This window comes from Neovison vison, chromosome 4, assembly GCF_020171115.1.
Source record: "Neovison vison isolate M4711 chromosome 4, ASM_NN_V1, whole genome shotgun sequence".
Classification (NCBI taxonomy): domain Eukaryota; kingdom Metazoa; phylum Chordata; class Mammalia; order Carnivora; family Mustelidae; genus Neogale; species Neogale vison.
In genome coordinates, this window is record NC_058094.1 from 133,988,828 (window position 1) to 134,009,564 (window position 20,737).

Below are 20,737 nucleotides of genomic sequence, written 5' to 3' on the forward strand. Positions count from 1 at the left end.
TCCAGAAAATCTTGGCTGCCGTCATGGAATGGTGGCACTCCAGGGCCAGGTCAGGTCAGTGACTGAGGTTGGAGCCCCAGACACTCTGCCTGAGGCAAAAAAGAGCACCAGACCTCATCTGATCTGTATGAACACACCCAGAACAAGCCCAGGTCTTTTATTCTCCCATCACACCAAAGGCAGTACCACACCAAGACTGAGGTTTCTGAGTCCCACTCAGAGGGCAGGCCTTTGTCAGTAGCCTACAGTTTCTTGTTGCTTCTTATTGAAGGGATTGTAAGGTTTTACATTTGTGACCATTTGAGACAGCGGTGCCTGGTGACGGAAGACATCAACCTTCATTTCTTTCCGTAAGACGCTATAACAGGGTGGAGAAAAAAAGAAAAAAAGAAAGAAAAAAGAGCCATGAAATATATATTAAAATATATAACCTGATCTGTTTTCCCACTAATGATACTCATGTTCAGGAGAGGGAATGAGGGTCAGGAGCGCTCATAAAAGAAAGGGAGACTGGGGATGATTAATCCTTGTGTGCATTGTTTCATTTGTTTCTTTATTTGCATTCGGCTCCATTTATTGCATTACATGCATCATATTGTAATCAGTTTCATTGACTGAAAATCCGTTCTGTGCCTAGAATTATAGTCAGTGCTAAGAATGGATAGAATAGAAAATGTAGTCAAAAGGAGGTACTCAAATGCTATAACAAAAAGTCCCTATGGAAGCAAGCTGGGGCCAAGAGGCATAGAGAGTCACTTCTCTGAGCCAAGAAAGGATATCTCCCAGAGTCTATGTCAGTGAGGGGTTAAGTGAGTCATGATGAAAGCAGGGTGGTAGATAAAGAAGAGGTGCTTGGAGACAGAGGTGGGAGGGCATAGGGGATGTGGGGAGAGGTTTAGGGTGTGGGTGGGACGGGCCACATGTAGGGCCAAGAGTGGGTTTCCCCCTGCCAGTGGGGTTAAGCTGACTGCTCTCACATGACATCCTTAATCTCACATGTCCTAGTTTGCTCTTTTAGCCAGCAGGAGCAATATTGTCTACTAAGTCTGTTGGAAGAATTAAAAGAAAATAAAAATACAGAACTCCATGCAAATAATGCTTTCCCAACCCTGTTCATACCCCGAGGCAGTCTTCCCGGTATGGACACAGGTCATGCCAACTCTCTTGAACAACTGCATTTTGCTGTGAATTTGCTGCTGTTTGAATCACACACATTCTGTGTGGTGTTTGTATGTGGCAAAAGTTACAGAGCCACAGCAACTCAGTCTAAAGTGGCTTTTTAAAAATACTATGATTTTTTAAAAAGATTTTTATTTATTAGAGGGAAAGAGAGAGAACATGCACAGGGGGGCGGGGCGGGGGGAGTAGAGGGAGAGCAAGAAGCAGGCTTCCAGGACTCCAGCATCGCGACCTGAGCTGAAGGCTGACGCTTAACCAACTGAGGCACCTGGGTGCCCCTTTTTAATGCTATGGTTATCATGAAGTCGTCATTTTTTTAGTATGTTGTGGGAAAAATCTGTTGAAGGACCAAGTCAAGCTTCTATGCAGGTGGTATTCTGATGGGAGGGAATGCAGAGGAAGCTCTGAACTGTCCTGGAAACAGGAATGAGGAGAAGCAACACGGGCATTCTCTTGCTCTTGAAATTGGAGATTCAAAATGTCAGTGTCCTCTACCCCCTACATCCCTGCCCCTCACTTCAATCTCCTCCACTAATCTCTTTCCTTGCTATTCCATGTCTCACTTCAACCTCAATCTAAGGCACACTTGATGTCCTATATACCTTGCTTAAAGTGTGTTATGGGGACCACATGGACTGCAACCCCTTGGCATTGACATTCAAGACCTAAATGCCTTAATCCCAGACCACCACTGCAGCCTCCCAGGCATAAGGATCCACAGCAAATGCACTAGCACACCCTCTACGTGAAGAGGTATCATCGTCATGGGTCCCTTCTCTCCTGGTAGTCTCCCCCGCCTACATCTGGCAGGCAGGAGCATTGTTGACTGGCAGTTTCAGAATGCAGACTCAGGGAGGGAGAGAGTGGGCTGGGAGGGCGTGGAGGCAGACATGGGAATGGAGACTGGGTGTCCGCCTCTGAAAGAAGCTTAGAAGTGAGAGGAAGGAGGGCAGAGAAAGGGATGTCTTCTCAAAGGGGGCATCTATGATTTCTACAGGGGGGAGGTGGCTGGGGTGGGAGGCAGTGGAGTTTCTTCTCAAGCGAGAGGAAGGGAGCTGGGTTGAAGAGGACCTGGTGCTCGCACGGAAGACCAAGACCTTGTCTTTGGCGGGAAAGGAGACAAAAGCGATGGTGGGAGGAGAGATTCTGAGGTTGGGGGCAGGGAGGGGAGAATTCACCAGAACACCTGGAGATGGGCTTCAGGCACAGCAGCCTGTATGGCTGGCACTGGGCAGTGCAGGCTCCCAGCAGCACGGGGGTTTACAGAGCAACAGTGAGGCTGAGTACCAGAGCCTGGGCTCAGGAGTGCCCAGAGCATGGCCTGCGTGCAGACAGTCTCTTAGAAACAACAGGAAAAACACAGCAGATCAGTCAGACACCATCAGGAGGAAGTCAGCTAACTAAGCTCTCATGATACTCATCAGAGAGAGACTTCAACTCCCACTTTCATGGAGAATTTTCAGCAAAAATACATTAAAGAGAGTGTCACAAAAATTGAGAAGGTGATACACCAAAGGCCTGATATTCTCTGATCTCAAGGGCCAGGGAGGTCCTCATGCTACAGAAAGCTTTTTTTTGTTTGTTTGTTTGTTTTTTTAAGATTTTATTTATTTATTTGTCAGAGAGCAAGAACAAACAGGGAACAGCAGGTAGAGGGAGGTGGAGAAGCAGGCTCCCTGCTGCAGGGAGCCTGACGTGGGATGCGATCCCAGGACCTTGGAGAATGACGTGAGCCAAAGGCAGGCACTTAACCGACTGAGTCACCCAGGCACCTCAGAGAAAGCTTTTTTTTTTTTTTTTTAAGATTTTATTTATTTATTTGACAGAGAGAGATCACAAGCAGGCAGAGAGGCAGGCAGTGAGAGAGGAGGAAGCAGGCTCCCCGCTGAATAAAGAGCCCGATGCGGGGCTCGATCCCAGGACCCTGAAATCATGACCTGAGCCGAAGGCAGCGGCTTAAACCACTGAGCCACCCAGGCGCCCCCAGAGAAAGCTTTTTAAAATCTGAGTGCCCCGCTGTGTTTTCTCATGGCCAAGCCTCAGTGCCTGTCACGCACCTCCATTAGGGTTGGGCACAAGAATGGAGATCTGGAGATCTGACTCAGCAGAGGCTGGTCACTTCCTTGTGAGCAACCCTTGGGTTGCTGCCACTGTCTGTGTTTCAAGAGCCCATGTGTACCCCAAGAATAAGAACCCCAGAGAAGCCACCACAGAGGGTCCTCGGTCCCCAGTCTGAGACAAGATGGCAAAGCTATGAGCAGCACGTGGGGAGTGATGAGTGTGGGGCTGCCCAGGGCATGTAGCAGTAGCAACACTGGGGCAGCGGGAACAACAGGAGCAACATTAGTAGCTGTCATAATAGTAGCGGTAAGTAACAGTAGGGAATGGTTTTCCACTTGGAAAAACAGATTTCTTTGAAATACAGTAGAACATGGATCAGCTAGATCACATGGTTGGGGAAACATGCTAGACCCACCGGGTGTCGGAGCTGAGGTCGAGACATGTGGGGAGAGAAGATGGATCATGAAAGAAGGATGGGAATGTTCACATGAGCCCTGGGAAAACACCGTCCGGTCTCTCCTCTGTCATTAACCACCCAGACACAATGTATGATTCTAGTTTTGTGGACACTACGTCTAAACAACAGGCATCAGAATGTATTTAATTTGCCCTCCTTATTTTAGGTCTTTTAATGAAATAAAATACATTCATTATCTAAATTTCTATCCACCCTGCCTTTACAAATGGACCTGTGACACTGGAAAACGTGCCCTGCTTTTCCCTCCACTCAGTCGCTGCCTGAGAGACCAAGTCGTGCATACAGGGTGTGCAATGATCTGGGCATCTCATACACAGGTCCACACAACGACCTCCTCTGGTTTCACGGCTGCGTGGTGAGGAGCTTCCTGTGTGGGATCCCTGGGACCAGTCCTTTCACACACAGCGTGGCCTGCAAATATCTGTGAGACCAGGGACTCTCTTCCTCCAAGGGTCACAGCATGACCTGCTTCCTCTGTGAAGCCTTCCTTAGCCCCCTAGGCAGATCCCCCAGACTCTTCTGTTTGCCTCATTGTTCTGATCTGTAAAATGGGGAGAAAAGAGCACCACCCTCACAGGGTTTCTGGGTTGGTGACATGAGTCTGTGAGTACAAAGCACTTGGACAGCCTGGTGTAGATGAAGTACTCACCCACATGAATGACAGTACTCGGGTGACAGGCATCAGCCTCTACTATCACTGTGTTTTCTTGTTCAGTGCTAGACTGTGAACTCCTTGCAAACTGGGACTAGTTTTTGTGAGTTCCGGGAGCACCATGAATGTCCATTGACCCAGGGAAAGAACATACAGATGTACCAGTAAACTCATGAGTGAATGGGAGAATAAACAGCTGTACGGGGGCACCTGGATGGCTCAGTGGGTTAAAGTCTCTGCCTCCGGCTCAGGTCATGGTCCCAGGGTCCTGGGATTGAGCCCCGAATCAGGCTCTCTGCTCAGCAGGGAACCTGCTTCCTCCTCTCTCTCTGCCTGCCTCTCTGCCTACTTGTGATCTCTGTCTGTCAAATAAATAAGTAAAATCTAAAACAAAACTAAACAAAACAGCTGTATGAACTGACCATTAGGGCCCACAAGGCTCTCCCCACTTGCTGCCTTTTGGAGCATATACGAAATCCAGTGGGATGGCTTGGAGTCCACCTGTAGGTCACCTCCTCCCGAAGCCCTCCCTGATTGCTGAGGTAACTCAGCACCCTGGCCAGACTACACCCGACTACACTGTCCCGCCTTTTATTCTTCGAAGCACACAGCATGCTCTCAAATCATTTTATTTCTTCAGTTACTTGTGTGCTTTCATGCTGTCACATCAGAACGTAAGCTCTTGAGAGCCAGGATCATGCCTGTTGGGCCTTCGTGCTCAGGGCCTTAAACGGTGCCTGGCCCGGAGTGCATGCTCAATAAACATTTGACAAATGAACAGATGCTCTACCGAAAGGAGAAAAGGCATCCTTTGTGGGAGAGCCGCCTCCCAAGCCCTCCAAAACACACAGCGACCTCCCGGGATAGCTTATGTATTTGCAGGAGCCTGCCACTGGACCTGGTTAAGACCACATTCGCATTTCCAAGACTGTGTCATCTTATTTGCAAGCCCAGGACGTCCGTCAAACGTGTTCAGATTTGAGTTATAATGAACAATAAGAAACGCGCTGCTTCTCTCTGGCAGCTCCAAATAAGAGTCCGCGAGAGCCTTCTGTCTGACGTCTCCTGCTTTCAATGTGGAAAACGGTGTTTAAAAATATATGTGACATTCAACAGAATGTTGTCTCTTACAGAAACTAAGGCGGTGATTCACAGGGAGTAAATATGGGGCGCATGCGTTGGGCTCCAGGCATCCACGCATGTTCTGCTGGTCATGCGGAAGGATGACACGCGTGCAAAGCTGTGAGTCCAAGAGGTAAAGATGCTGCTCACCTAACAGGCTTTAAGCATCTTTGCATGCTCCTTTTAGCAACAGCAGGAACGTGAACACCTCTGTCTTCCGGACTTGACACCCCAGTTTTAATATGATGTAAATGTAAATTTACTCTTAGTATGTAATTGTTCTTTAATGGAATAACCATAATGAGGATCCACCCCGCCCCCTGGCCTCCCGACCACTCCCAGTGTGTCTGAGCACATTGAGTAATAGGACTCAGACTTACCGGTGAACTTCTGAGTCCGGTGATGGGGTGGTTGATGGAATGTCAGAATTGGCAGGCTGTCTGGCTGTGAAATGAACCTTCCCGGTGTATCCTGGAATATTGGCAGAGCTGAAAGAAAGAGTTAAAGATGAGGACAGAGGAAATGAGAAGAGGCATTTGTGAAATAGTCCTGGTCACCAGCACCCACATACGGAAGTACGAAGGATGACTCGGGAAATCGGGCTGGCAAACAGGAAAGGGCACAGGTGGGGGCATGCCGACTCGGAGATGCAGATAGCCGCTCTCCTCTAGGACTGAAGAAACTGACTTCCAGCCCATGTTTTTCCTATTATTTGAATTTGCCAGTATTTTACATACATGATTCACCACTGAGCTGTTTCCTAATGAAGGAGGACGTGGATTTTTTACAGAACCCCAGACCTGTGTTCCACACATGACTCTGTCTTGTCCAATCCTAGTGGACATGCAACTCATGTCCAATCCTAGTGGACACGCAACTGTGGGTTTTTTGGTTTTTAGAGATATTATGTATTTATTTGAGAGAGACAGATATAGAGCAAGATAGTGAGAACAAGCTGGGGGAGCGGCAGGCAGAGGAAGAGGGAGAAGCAGATTCCCCACTGAGCGGTGAGTCCTATGCAGGTCTCAACCCCAGAAACCTGGGACTACAACCCGAGCCGAAGGCAGATGCTCAACTGACTAAGCCACCCAGGCCCCCACAGAGCTGACTTTACAAAATAATATTTTCTTATCACCATTGTTGTACCACATTCTTGATTTCACATAATTTCTTGAAACCGCACAGATTTAAACAAGCACTGGCTTGTTCAGTTCTATCCTGCTTAACTCTGCTGCCTTCTCTGTCCTTATCCCACCAGTGACGGGGAGAGAGACTACACGGGAACATATGGGAAGGTGTTTCACAGCAGATATAAACTCCCTACATGAAAGGCAAGCCAGTATCCCAAAGAAATATCTTGATAAGCAGTTTGGAGGCATATGAATAATTACTAATATCTTTATGGGTTCAGTCCCTGCTGCTGCTTACGACCCGTGGCCGTAGCCTCCACAGCCAGGGATGGTACGGAATTTAACATGTATTTCAAGGAGCAAGAATCCAGTACGTGCAAAGCCTGATGCTCGCTCAATTAGTACCCGGTCTTTGTGGACTTGAGCTCCTAGCGTCCTGTTGGTGCTGGAACCTCAGCTTATCATGTGTGTTCGGGAGGGAGAGGGATGACCACTGCCATCATTCATACACCAGCGGCGAGGAAAGGGCCAAGATGACAGGCAGCCACTTCCAAGTGAAGCTTATCCAGCACGGGCAGCTGAAAAGATGTTCAGACAGTGGTTTTCAAATGTCCCCACACACTGAAAATTCATGGGGATTTTTCGAAGGTACCCATGCCTGACTCCCAGCCCCCAGACATCCTGATTTAACTGGTAAGGGAGTGTGACCTGGGATGTGGGGTCTTTAAAAGCTCTCCCGATAATTCTAGATAAGTGATGCTTCGAAGTTTGGAAATCCCCGTGTCAGAGCTACATTTTCAGGTTTGTTGGAGGGACCCGGGTGATCAAATGAGCATTGCCGAATTCTAGGCAGCGCCCTTTAGGATTTCCTGGAATTTTCTTGAAGAAGTGTGGCTGTATGTCAGAGAGGTAACCAAAAACGGGGCAAAATTATTTATGTGTCTGTCTTTCCCCCAAGCATTCTGTAAAGCTTCCATGCATGTTACAGAGGAAATCCCCTTCCTCTGTGTGAGATGTTTTTTTTTTTTTTTTTTTCCACTGCCTCCGAAACACCTGCAGAATTAGAATGCCTCTAAAGTCACGGCCTTCCAGGAGAGCAGTTAAGAAGTGAAAGATGGAGGCAAGCGGTTTGTCCATCAGGAGGAGAGCTTGACAGAGGACATCATACAGCTCTGTGTGCCTCATGGGAGAGGTAATTGATGTGAAGGGATATTATACACTACATTATAATGATGATATGATGTTACCTTACATCACATCCAATAACAACAAACCACGAGCCAGGACACTACGTTAAAGATAAGCCACTTAGGCTTAAGAAATGAAATCAGTTGCATAATAAACCAATTTTGAAGTTTGGGCAAATATTTGAAAGCAGAAGTCCTCACCCACGCTGCTTCTAGATCTATTCCATTTACCACCCCCCCCCTTTGTAGGCACATCACGGGGGGACTTTTTTCCCATCTTCAATGCAACATGTTGACCTCCTGTCAAGAAGAGAACAGTCTCTGGGGGACAGTCTAGAGCCTTGTTGCCGAGGGTCGACGTGGTTTTCTAGGGGGAGGAGACAATCTGTGAGGGCTTTGTGAATGTGAGGGCTTTGAAATGCACCTCTGGGTGGGTCCCATGGTCAAAGGCCCCTCTGCCCCACTTAAGGGGATCCGAAACAAGCTGGAACTCATTTAAAAATAAGACAAGTCTCCATTGTTTGTCTTTGCACCAGAGCTTCTAGGCCCTTGGACCCTTCTGGTGCATTCCTGGAGTAAGCCGGGTACGTGGGAAAATATTATCACCTACATTTGTGACTAACTGGTTTTGTTCCATCTAGCGAAATAAAATACAGAACAGAGAACTTTAGACCATAACTCAGTGAGCCTCTCAGGAAAGGGAGCACAGAAGGTGTGTGATTCCAAGCTAAACAGGAAGAAAGAAATGGTGGGAAGAGCAGGTTGGGTGGAGAACACAGGTCATGTGCACGTGGGCTGGAATCTTGGCCTGCACACAGCCTCTTCGCTGTCCCACAGATGGGACGCCTGCTCACCGAGCCAGCGCGGTTTCCCAGGGGCCATTTGAAAGGCTCCAATGAATTGACTTAATCCTCACAAGAAACTGTGTTGTAGGTCCTAGAATCATGCCTCTGGTGCAGGTGCAGGAACGGAGGCTACAGAGAAAGTCCAAGGAATGTGTCCAGAGCCTTGGGGGCCGGCGGGGGCAGAGCCACCCCACCCAGAAGGCCGGATGGAAGGACCGAGGCGGGAGAGCTCTGCTGCCTCCGAATGGTCGCATTTACTCAGGGCGTGGGTTCACATGCAAGTTCCATTCGATTCGATGATCCGTCATGGAGAGCGGTTAGTGTTGGGTGCACGTCCAGGCGGAAATCAGCCAGGCCTGCTCCTGACTCCTTTCACGTTAATAAGAACGGTTTTAAATGCACAGGCAGAGATTTGAAGAGCCCAAGTGGGGTGAAGAGTACCAATGCAAAGTAAGGAGAGACGGAAGGGGGTAAATGGGAGGGATACAGAAAGAAACTGGCATGAGGTCAGAGGCAGAGGACAGAGAGGGTGGCACAGAATCCTGGGACTGCCCTGACCGGCCGCGGGGCCTTAGACAACAGAACTGACGCTCTTGGAGCCACACTGTGCTATGGTCAGGGGACTGTCGTTCCCCTGGAGGGGGCAGGGCAGGGGAGGGGTCAAGGCTGGCCCAGAGCAAGGGGGTGGGGTGGGGTCAAGGCTGGGCCTTCAGGAGCACCGAAAGAAGGGGGCTGCCAAGCTTCCTTGGGGATCCCACTGTTCGAGGAGAGAAGGAAGGAGGGGCCTTGAGCTCGGATGTACTTGTTTTGATTGTTGGGAGAGAAATATAAGTAAGACCACTATCATTTTGGACACTGGGTTGTGTTCCTCAGAATTGAAGCTATTTGGGCTCCAAGATCTGCCCAGAAATTACAGTTTTATTGTTATCCTTATCCACAATAACATTGCTGTTGTTACCATTTACTGTTAACTCATTTTTCCTCTGTTCTTAGACTCTCCTGGAAGGGAAGGGGACACAGAAATAACCCAGAGGCTTCGAACGCCAACAGGGCTGGAGTCCACACCTGATGCCGAAGCGTGTCCTTGGGGGCAGGGCACGAGCCTGCCCTGGGGGTGAGGGAGCCCGTCTCTCAGCCTCTCCTGAAATGAATGCTCTGGGGCTCTTTACATCATGCTCTCCGGCCTCAGCCTCCTCATCTGTAAAATGGGGACCAAACCAGTTCCCGGGCCTCATCACATTATTTTGAAAAACAAATGAAGGAGTAGATGTGAAAGTCCTCTGAAAAGGCAGAAGTGTGGCTAAGGTAAGGAACTACTATTCATAGCCTCATTCTTGAACCTGGGTTGTGGTAAGGTTGTGTGTGTGTGTGTGTGTGTGTGTGTGTGTGTGTGTGTGTTTAAAGGTGCGGCACACCTTGGTGCCTGGCAGGAAGGCCCCGCCTTCTCCCATCTCAGACCTTCGTGAGCACCTGTCTGAGGATCCATTTTGGACAATCACTGCTTCTTTCCAAATGCTTCATCGCAGAGATGATTGAGGTGAAGTCACAGTAAATATGAAACTGTGTACAGTCCTGAAATGAAGGATTACAACTCTGTGGAAGGCAGCCTCATGGGGGGAGGTGGGCCTGGTGGGTTTGGGAAAACAGGCCCGTGGCGTCTGGAAAGCACCAGGTGTGGGGGCGGGAGGCACGGGTCCATGGCCAGCTTCCACCTCGCTGGGTTCACTGGGCTGCGTCAGCTGGGCGAACACCTCTCCTTCTATGAGCCTGTTTCCCTGCTGGTAAAAGCGGGGCTGGGCCAGGTGAGAGCCACCACCTAAGACTCCAGTTCCATAGCTCCAACAGCTGGTTCTTGGCAAAAGAAAACCCACTTCCAACATTTCCTTAGGAAAGAGCAGAATTGTGTGCCTTTGGATCCTACCTCGGCACAGACAGGCTGTTCCCGATCATTCCCACACTTGGTGCTTTTCACACCGATGACCCACGAATGCAAAGCACTATGGAACCACGTGCAATCATAGGTAATTACTAAAAGAAAATGAGCCTCTCGTCAACCTTGCTCATGAAGCTCTTGCAAAGAATATAGCTCTTACATTCAAGAGAAGCATAAAAAATCAGATTTGGAGGTCAAGGGGTTTCCCTAGTTAGCTTTTCCTTATGTTAGTTTTTGCCTTACTTTTTTTGCTTGACACAGATTCTAAGTGAGAAGTGACTTTGTATTTTTTTTTTTAATTCCTGAATAGTATCCTGATGCAGTAAATAGTATGTGTTTCCCGAAGGAATGAAAAAGCCATTTTTCCTGAGCTTTAAGATTTCCTGTTGAACTCAATGGATATTGTGGATTCACTTAGTTCCTAAACTAGTCTCAAGTTACAAGTTGAACTACAATGCAAACTGCATTAATACTTTGAGTTCCTCAACTGTAAATGTTTTGTCACATCCAAGCACTCCTACAAATCAAAAAATACTTCAATTTTAATGAGAAAACTCTGTTTTTAGGGATTTATTCTACATAAATGCACGCATAATTGTGCAAAGATGTATGCAGAGGTATTTATTGTTACACTGTTCACAATAGAAAAAATGTGTACTAAGCCCTTGGCTTCTGTAAACTATACTATAGCCTTTCAGGCAGCCATTGAAAAGATTTTAATAGTCCTGCCTAATGTCAGGGAGACTGTGCGTTGCGTATTTCAACTTTACACCACCCATCACAAATGTACGCACACAACAGTGCACACGGACCTATACTTTGCAGATGCTCATGTGTGTGGGGGGGGAGAGTAAGAAATATATTGAGTTTTAATTTTGGGGTTGAAAATGGAAGAGATGTTTACTTTCCACACTTTAAAAATATTCGAATTGTTTTTTAGTGAAAACATTTGGATTAAAAAAAAAAAAAGATGTCGGGTGAGTTTTAACCCTAGCATCAAAGGAGAGCACAAACATGCAGAATAAATACTTGTTCTGCTGTAAATTTACATAAAATTTCACCTCCAAAAAATGAGTTTGCAACCTGCTTGAGAATGTTCAGGTGTTTTGACTCCAAAATTCACTTGGAGGAGTCTCCCTTAAATAAACAATCCCAAATCATAAATAAAAAAGAGTCACATAAAAAAGTGCTTGTAAAGCACTTTATGTAAAAAAGCATTGTTTATCGTAACAAAAAAAATGCAAAGGAATTGCATATGTCACCTAGTCACGTAAACTAGTCAATGACAAACACATCTACACAAATAAAAATTATAAGGAGTGCATAATAAATGTACCCACAATACTGTTGTAATGTTAAGGTGGTAGATTTTTTTTATAATTATAATTTATAATTCAAATTATAATTTATAATTATAATTATAATTATATAATTATTATATATAATTAGAATTATAATTTATAATTCAAATTTTTACGAAAATTTATATCTGTATACAGAATAAAACATTTTTATAGTGGTTATCTTTAACTTGTGGAATTATGAGTTATTTCTTTTTACAGTTTTTTATTTTATTATTTATTTATTTAATTACTTTTAAAAAATTTTTAATAAACATATAATGTATTATTAGCCCCAGGGGTACAGGTCTGTGAATTGCCAGGTTTACACTCACAGCACTCACTAAGGTGGTACAATTTCAAAATGTAGTACGACCTGAGCTAGTAAATATAGGAAAGCAAGACTAAAAGTGCGTAGGACAGGTGGGACTATGTCAAAACCTTAATAATGGTTGTGTGTTTGTGTGACAGTGTGGTTAAGTTTTTTATTGTGACCATTTTCTCCCCTTAATGATCAGATTTAGTTCTATAATAACTTTTTAAGCTCTTTTTTAAACGATTGGTACAATCACTGGCAATTTGAAAACCCTGGCTGCATCAGATGACTTGGTAACCAGAAAGCAGAATCTGAAATTAAGGAGGGCAATTTGAAAGATAGTCACTCTTTCGGGAGACTGGTGATCCCAACAGTGGAACCACCTGAAGGAAGAGACAGTGGCCTTGAGCCTCTGAAATCTGGCTTCTGGTAATGGAGTGAAGAGTGCACTCAGCCACCACAATTAAGTCTCACGAACTATGGGGAGAATCCTGATGGTAATACCATGAAGACATTTTCTTTTAAGAAAGTTTAAGATAAGGAATTAAGAGAAGAGTCATATTTGCTTTGGTATAGGATGGCACGCTATATTCTGAACTTGACGCAAAAGTAGTCAAGTTCGTGCATTTCTGGGTGTGGGATTTTATATAAATGGCATTGTATGGTGGTGTCTTTTAGCTCAATGTAGTTTTGAAAAAACAACACAATATTTTGTTTAAGGGTCGGTATATATGTAGTAAAACTATCAAGCAAAGCGAGTGAAGGCTAAGCATGCAGTCTGATGGTAATGACTTCGGGGCTGGGAGAGGGGACCCAGAGGATGGGGTTGGGAGGCTCACAAGTGGCTTAAAAGAGATTAGCAAAATGTTATCTCTGTATCTAGGCAGAAAGGCGCACACATTTATATGTTATTTTACTTTATATGTTACATAGGACACTACGTATTTTGGTACCTATCAATATTCCATAATAAAAGTGCAAAGCATTGCTTTGTGTTAAAAGGTTACCATTACGTGAAAAACTGAAAGCTGATGGGAAGAAGAAACTTCGCGAACTTGGTGGCCCTCTAGTGCCCAAATTGCACAAGTACAGTACACGTCTTCTTTTCAGAGATCCACTCACCCTTTCACTTCATTAAAAACAAAAATCAACAGCAAGACCAGGGAGAGTGGCATGGTCCCAAAGTTACTCAGGTTAGATGGTATGTCTTACATCAAATTCTTAAAATACTGCCCGGCTGCTCGTCACTCTCTTTGAAGAATGACCCAAGAGCATATGTTTCAATTCTTTGACAAGAATGTTTCATAAAATGTTTCACAATTTAAAGATATATTTCAAAAGAAAAACAGTATTAAATTTTTATACCTCTAGGGTCTTTTTTAATTGGTTTCACCCACATGTCCTTCTTTTAACATCTTTAGAGTTACTACATTTAATAGCACTAATTTCCCTGCAAAATTTGAGGAAGAGTCACACCAACAGATCCTTCCTCAAGGCTCAGCTCAGACATCACACGCAGCCTTTGGGTCCCACGGGTGAAAGTGGTCTCTCTGTGCATATGAGTTTCCAAAACACGAAACTAACTTTTCTGAGGAATTATTTCAGCCTGCTTTATATCGTGATTCCTAAGGTACACAGGACGAAATCTCTTGTCTTTTTTATCTTTGTGTTACCACAGTTCTTAACACGGCACCTGGAACGTTTTATAGGCTCTTTTGTCTTTTCCTTTGAGTTCCTTTTCTAGAGATTTAAGTGAGATAAGTTCATAACTGTATTTTAAAACTGAGGTTATATTTGAAACACATTTTCTAGTTTGGCCAAGCAGTCAAAAGAATTACATAGTCAGAATAGGTAACCGAGTGGACTGTGAGATTACTGTAGGATACAAGATTGCATCTAACCTGCCATGGTAAAAGGCAACTTGTTAATCTCATGGGCACAGTTGACGTTTAAAAAAAAAGGGGGGGGCGCCTGGGTGGCTGACTCAGTGGGTTAAGCCTCTGCCTTCCGCTCAGGTCATGATCTCAGGGTCCTGGGATCGAGCCCCGCATCAGGCTCTCTGCTCTGCAGGGAGCCTGCTTCCCCTTCTCTCTCTGCCTGCCTCTCTGCCTGCTTGTGATCTCTGCAAATAAATAAATAAAATCTTAAAAAAAAAAAAGGAATCCATTAACATTGAAAATACTGTCATGATTCAGTTTGGCCTTTCATGAAATGTGCAAGTCTGTCAGTCATCACGGAAACTGAAGGGATCATATCCATGACATTCAGTGACTCAGTGGCATAATGGAAAGAGCGTGGGATTTCAAATTCCAGCAGCACCTGGTGCATCCTAGGGAAGCAACTTCCGAGCCCTAGTGTTCCCACTGGTGAAAGCAAACATACATACATACTATACATAATCAAGCCATAAATACTTATATGGCTTAATATGTTACAAGTCAAATATATTTTTATATTTATATATGATATATTGTGTATATTATATAACATATTGTGTATGTTATATTTTTATATGTAAGATTATAAACTATAAGTTATATAACTTTGTATTATATTATTTTATATTGTATATGGTTGTTGTTTTGTTTTTTTTTTTTGTCAGAGAGAGAGAGGGAGAGTGAGCAAGCACAAGCAGACAGAATGGTAGGCAGAGGCAGAGGGAGAACCAGGCTCCCTGCCAAGCAAGGAGCCCGACTCGGGACTCGATCCCAGGGCGCCGGGATCACGACCTGAGCCGAAGGCAGCTGCCTAACCAAGTGAGCCACCCAGGCCTCCCTATATTGTATATGTTTTATATAATGAATAATGTTATGTTATGTTATATGTTATATTATATAAGCATATTCTATAGAATATCCTACATATTATTGTATATATTATTTGTATATGATAAAATATATGTGACATATTTAGATTATATATTATATAAGATTATGTAGGTGATAAGTATACATAAGTATATATATATGATTATAGATGTGTATAAATATATTATTTTACAATTCTACAATATATTTTTATATAGTTTATGTGATTCTATTTTATATATGTGGAATTATATTTTATATGGGATATAAAACACATCACATGAATGTATATCCAGGTGCCCAGGGGAGTCAGTGCACAAAATTGTCATCCCGTCTGTGACAAGTGCTTTTGTGCAGCTGGTGTCTTTCTTCTCGAGCTATGTCCATGGTGACAGTCTTTTATATCTCACTTATGGTAAAGCCCATCACGATATTCCATCTTTAATGGTAACATAAGGGAGTGACTATGCATGGAACTCACCGACTTGTGTTTGTATAGAGTGTTTTAGAGCTCCGAGGCTTGGTGACAGATGTGATGTCTCCAAAGGGGTCGTCCACGTCATCAGCATTTGTGGACTGCACGTAACCACTGTTTGCATGACGAGAAAAGAAAACATGGGTTTCTTGATAAGAAAAATGGAAGAAAAGATCAACAGGGTCCTAACATCCAAAGGAAATCTTATTTGCTAAAATAGATAAAAAACTGAAAAATCAAAATAAATTAATAATAATAATAATAACAACCATGATGATGAAATAATTGCCTTAAAAAAATAAAGGCAGGAGATTTTCCCATTTTCAGAGCAACAGTTTGGAGGCCCTCATGATCTTAAGTTTGGGCCAGAGTGGGAGTAACAGGTGGGTTGGGATTTTGTGCCAAGAATCAGGCCGTCTCTGCAGCCTGCGTTGGCTCCTTCCCTGGAGACAAGGATCAAGCCTGGGGCAGGGCGGAGACTGGCATCCACCAGAGCCACTAGGGCTCCTGCTGGGGCGGGAAACCTAGCTGGAAAGACTGGTTGCCTCCATCACAGAGCAGTAATGAGGGAGGGAGAGGGCAAAGATGAAAGACCCATCTTCTCAGATTCACTTGGTTCCATGGTCCTATGACCCGAATATTTATGTTCCTCCCATATTCCTGTGTTGATATTCTAATACCTGAAGGGGATGGGAGGAGGAGGTGGAGGGAGAGGAGGTGGGAGGAGCTTGGCGTGAAGGTGGAGCCCTCCTGAGCGGGAGTCACGTTCTTCTAAGGAGGGTCACAGAGCTCTCTTTCCCTTTCCACCCTGGCAGGACCCATGGGGAAGTCTGGGACTCGGGAGAGAGTCCTCTCTCCACCATGCTGGCTCCCAGGCCCCAGAACTGTTAGAAAGAAATGTCTATTGTCTATAAGGTGACATTCTGGGTTAGCAGCCCCAATGGACTCCAAGACAGGGTCATTCCTCAACCCGAAGCAGACAGACCCCCACAGGCTGGACGACGCAGGTCTTTGCCAACTATGGAAAGCCAAGTTTAAATCTAGGCAAGTAAGAAGAGACATTTCCTGCACTTCAGTGTTAGTGGGCACGTCTGTATCTTCTGCATCGAGTATCAAAGCCTTTCTGCTTGACAACACCCAATATTAGTAGCACCCAGTGTATTTTACTTCGTAAAATAACCAATTTGGGGAAACAGAAAAATACCACTCCCCCTTTCTTTCTTTTATCAAAATCGTTAACAGATCTGTGATGAAAGTCCTGACATTAAGCAGGCTCTGTGCTGGCAAAACATTAGAAATCTGTTCGAAAGTGTTAGTTGTCTTAAACAGTGAATTACAAACATGAGTGAGCTGAAGGCAGCTACAATTTAGATGTAAATCTAGTCATTTTTAAGACATTAAGAAACACTCTCACTTACGTATAAAGAGGAATGTATTTGCTTCTGGAACTTGGACTCACGCTTAGAAAAAAGAGAGAATATGGACAATGGACATTAACTTCATAAGCATCAAATTATTACAGTGTTTCTCTTATTAAAAGAAAAGCAAAGTCTTCAGACATACCTCATGGGAATTAACCTCTAAGAGTTTGTAATTGGGAACAGAGGTGATTTAAAGATGGAGTTTTAAGTGAGAATTTTTTTTTAAAGATTTTATTTATTTTATTTGACAGATAGAGATCACAAGTAGGCAGAGAGGCAGGCAGAGAGAGAGGAGGAATCAGGCTCCCTGCTGAGCAGAGAGCCCGATGCGGGGCTCGATTCCAGGACCCTGGGATTATGACCTGAGCCGAAGGCAGAGGCTTTAACCCACTGAGCCACCCAGGCGCCCCTTAAGTGAGAATTTAAAAGCAGAACAAATGGACTCCAAGTGTTGAGGACTCCTGGCTTGCTCCCTGTGGCCCTATTTTAAAGCCTCTCCTCTTGGCTTTCTCCTTTGCTGTAGGCTTCCTTCGAAACTAAACGGGAAATATTTGACAAAGCTGGGCCCCCAATTTTCTTCAACACACGGAATTTTCATGTTGAGTGGCTTCTCCTGACTAGCCAGTCTAGTTCTCCATGGTAGAGACGAAGCAGCCAGGGCACGAGGTTTAGTCATTCACATGAGATCACAGTTACTTATGGAATCTCAAGGAGATCTGGGTTTATTTTCTATTTTCCCTGCTCTAGCCCCAGAATCAGCCATTTCTCCAGGGGTCTCATAATTTCCTTTACTGAAAAATGGTGATTAAAAGCCAACATCTTAACATAATAAAAAAATTAATTAATTAAAAAAATTTTAAAATAAAGGTCAGCATCTGGGGGCGCCTGGGTGGCTCAGTTGGTTAAGGGTCTGCCTTGGGCTCAGGTCATAATTTCAGGATCCTGGGATCAGGCTATGAATCTGCTGAGTTCCTGCTCAGTGGGGAGCCTGTTTCTCCCTCTGCCCATCTCTTCTCTCTCTCTCTTTCATAAATAAATAAAGTTTTTTTTTTTTAAATAAAAGCCAACATCTGGGGGCTAGATATGCTCATGGCTGCTGGGGTAGAGGTCCCTGCTCCTGGGTCCTCCGAGTGGACGGAGCTAGGGACGGAAGTCAGTGTAGGAAGTGTGTAGACCCATATACTGATGTGTATTTCTGTATCTATTGTTTGTAAATAAATTACAGAAAACCTGAGTTCATAGGATCCTTCCTGATCAAATCCAACAGCACAGTTCATTCATAGTCTTTCTTCCTTACTTATTTGTATTCTTCCTGACAGCATGAAACCTGCTTCCTGTTACTGACTAAACGCGTCATTTGTTCAAACCCATACCTGTAAGAAGTGTTAGAATCGCCACCCATTTCCCGGGGAGACACAGACTCTATCCAGAGCACAGTGTTTAGATACGGTTCTTTTCGTCTTTGGCCTGACATTATTCGGTCCAACTGCTGTTTCCAGACTTATTAAAACCCAAACTTATCTAGGACCACCCACTTAAAGTAGTTATGTCGTTTATTTGTAACATAGAATCTTTTGTCAACATGTGTACTCCGTTCTGGACCCCGCCGACATCCAGCAGGTTTGGCTGTCCGTGTGGATTTGTGCATATATGTATATATTTATTTCACTTCCCATTCACTGAAGTTTGTTCTTTAGAGAGCATGAGCAGGGGGAGGAGCAAGGGCAGAAGAAGAAGCAGACTCCTCACTGAGCAGAGATCCGGATGCGGGACTCGATCCTAGCCCAAAAGCATAATGCTTAACCACCTGAGGTCCCCCGGCATGCGGTGAAGTAAGTCCTTTTTAATGACTAGCTCTATGGGCTTCACAAATACAGAGTCAAGTCAGCTGTACAGAGCTGTTCTCTACCCTAAATGTTTCCTTTATAGGCTCTCTGTAATCCCCCTTTCCAGCTCCCGGCTGCCATTTTTCTAGTCTCATCCCAGTAGTTTTGCCTTTTCTAAATGTCCTATAAATGGACCCATACAACACATGGCCTTTTGGGTCTGGCTGCTTTCCCTGAGCAAAACGCATTCCACGCACGCCGTCGTGGGTTGCATTTAGTTTTGTCATTGCTGAGTGGTACGCCATTGCACAGGTGTCCAGTGCATGCCTGCCCACTGGCCTGTTGAAAGAGATCTGGGTGGCTTCTAGGTTTGAGCATTACGAGTTGAGCCACAGAGACGTTCCACTATGGTTTTACCGTGGATTCCTGGGAGCAACATTTGCACAGAGGAAGGCTCCAGGGTGAGTGCCACTCTCAGGCGTCTGGACACATGGCGATACTGACTAACACATACAGCTTTTCATTCATCAGATGATTTCCTATTTAAAAAATGCAGTGAGGGCACCTGGGTGGTCCAGTCGGTTAAGCATCTGACTCTTGGTTGTAGCTCAGGTCCTGATCTCAGGGTCATGAGATCGAGCCCCACATCAGGCTCTGTGCTCTCTCCTTCTCCTTCTGCCCCCCACCCAAAATCTAAAATTTAAAATTTAAAAAAAAATTTAAAAATTTTAAAGAGAATGGAGTCACATAAACGGGACAAATTTTATCCTCTGGGTGGATTATTTGCTATTTTACCACATGTTATATAAATAAAAACATTCTAATAAAGTGTTTTTATGAGTACTCACATAATATAAGAGTTGGCACTGATGATTTGCGTCTTTGTTCTTTTAAAAGATATTTGAATGTGACCACCAACAGTTTCAGCTTGCCGTGAGTCTTTTATATTTTGTGCAAGTCTTAATCTTTTAAGAATTATTAAATTCTCATCTCAGCTTATACATTGGAATCTATTTTTTTATATTAGGAGGTATTACACATTTGGGAAAACATTTTAAATAATCTTTATCAAAAAGTTTACACTCTATTTTTAGAATATGGCTTGAGAGAAACTAACTCGGTTGACAAGACCACATTCTTCTCAGTGTTTTCACCATTTGCAATACTAGAATCAGCAGTTAAACGGGGTTACGATTTTGCCTATTTTCACTTGATTATTCTTTTTTCTTTTAATGATATAAAAATTCATTTCTCAAGGACAATATATACAATTTTATTGGTGTCATATAGAGATTTGAAAAAATGTTGTCTTTGACATTATTTTTCTATAACTGAAACTTATCAAGAGCTCTCATCCATTTTGCTGACTAGAGGTAAAAATCTCCTGGACTTAGCAATTAATTGTGGATTAGGTAAATATAAAATTAAATGTACAAGATTAACCTTCCCATTGAGGTGACGATTGACTCTCTAGGAAAGAAGAGAGAATAGTCTTACTGCGGACACGTGTTTTTCTTAAGCATTATCTGTCTGTCTCACACAATTCTTTATAAACATCTGTAGTATGTTTTACAAAATACACAGATCTGCTTAGACTTCTGTATGATTCATTATATTTTCTATTCTATTTAATTCTACGAAATGGTGATTGTGACTCACCACCAGTGTTGCCACCAACAGGCTACACTTCCCTCATTAACCACTTCGTGGAGTATACTCATTAACCTGTACTAGCGAGATTATTCAGTCATCTGGAGAAATGGCTCTCTCATTCACACTCTAAACCTGAGTTGATTTCCTGTGGTTTAAAGAGATAAATGTGAAAAGTGAAGTGTTTTTTAGAAAAAAAGTAAAGAAGAAGAATATATTACTTCAGGTAGTGAAAGATCTATTAAAAAGCCTATAAAAATAATAAGACATGGAAGAAAATATTGATGATTTCAGTTATATTAAAATTCATAACTT

At 43.9% G+C, this 20,737-nt stretch overlaps 1 protein-coding gene across 1 annotated transcript in view; it reads right to left on the minus strand.

Annotated features, from left to right (window-relative positions):
- Nucleotides 1-234: 234 nt before the first annotated feature.
- Nucleotides 235-20,737, minus strand: part of SPATA48 (spermatogenesis associated 48) — a 63,471-nt gene continuing 42,968 nt past the window's right edge. Inside the window, exons 6-9 of the mRNA XM_044244504.1 lie at nucleotides 16,944-16,985; nucleotides 15,532-15,639; nucleotides 5,873-5,980; nucleotides 235-358 (exon numbers count right to left, since the gene is read on the minus strand). Of these exons, the coding sequence (XP_044100439.1) occupies nucleotides 235-358; nucleotides 5,873-5,980; nucleotides 15,532-15,639; nucleotides 16,944-16,985 (382 nt within the window). The remainder of the gene's footprint in view (nucleotides 359-5,872; nucleotides 5,981-15,531; nucleotides 15,640-16,943; nucleotides 16,986-20,737) is intronic.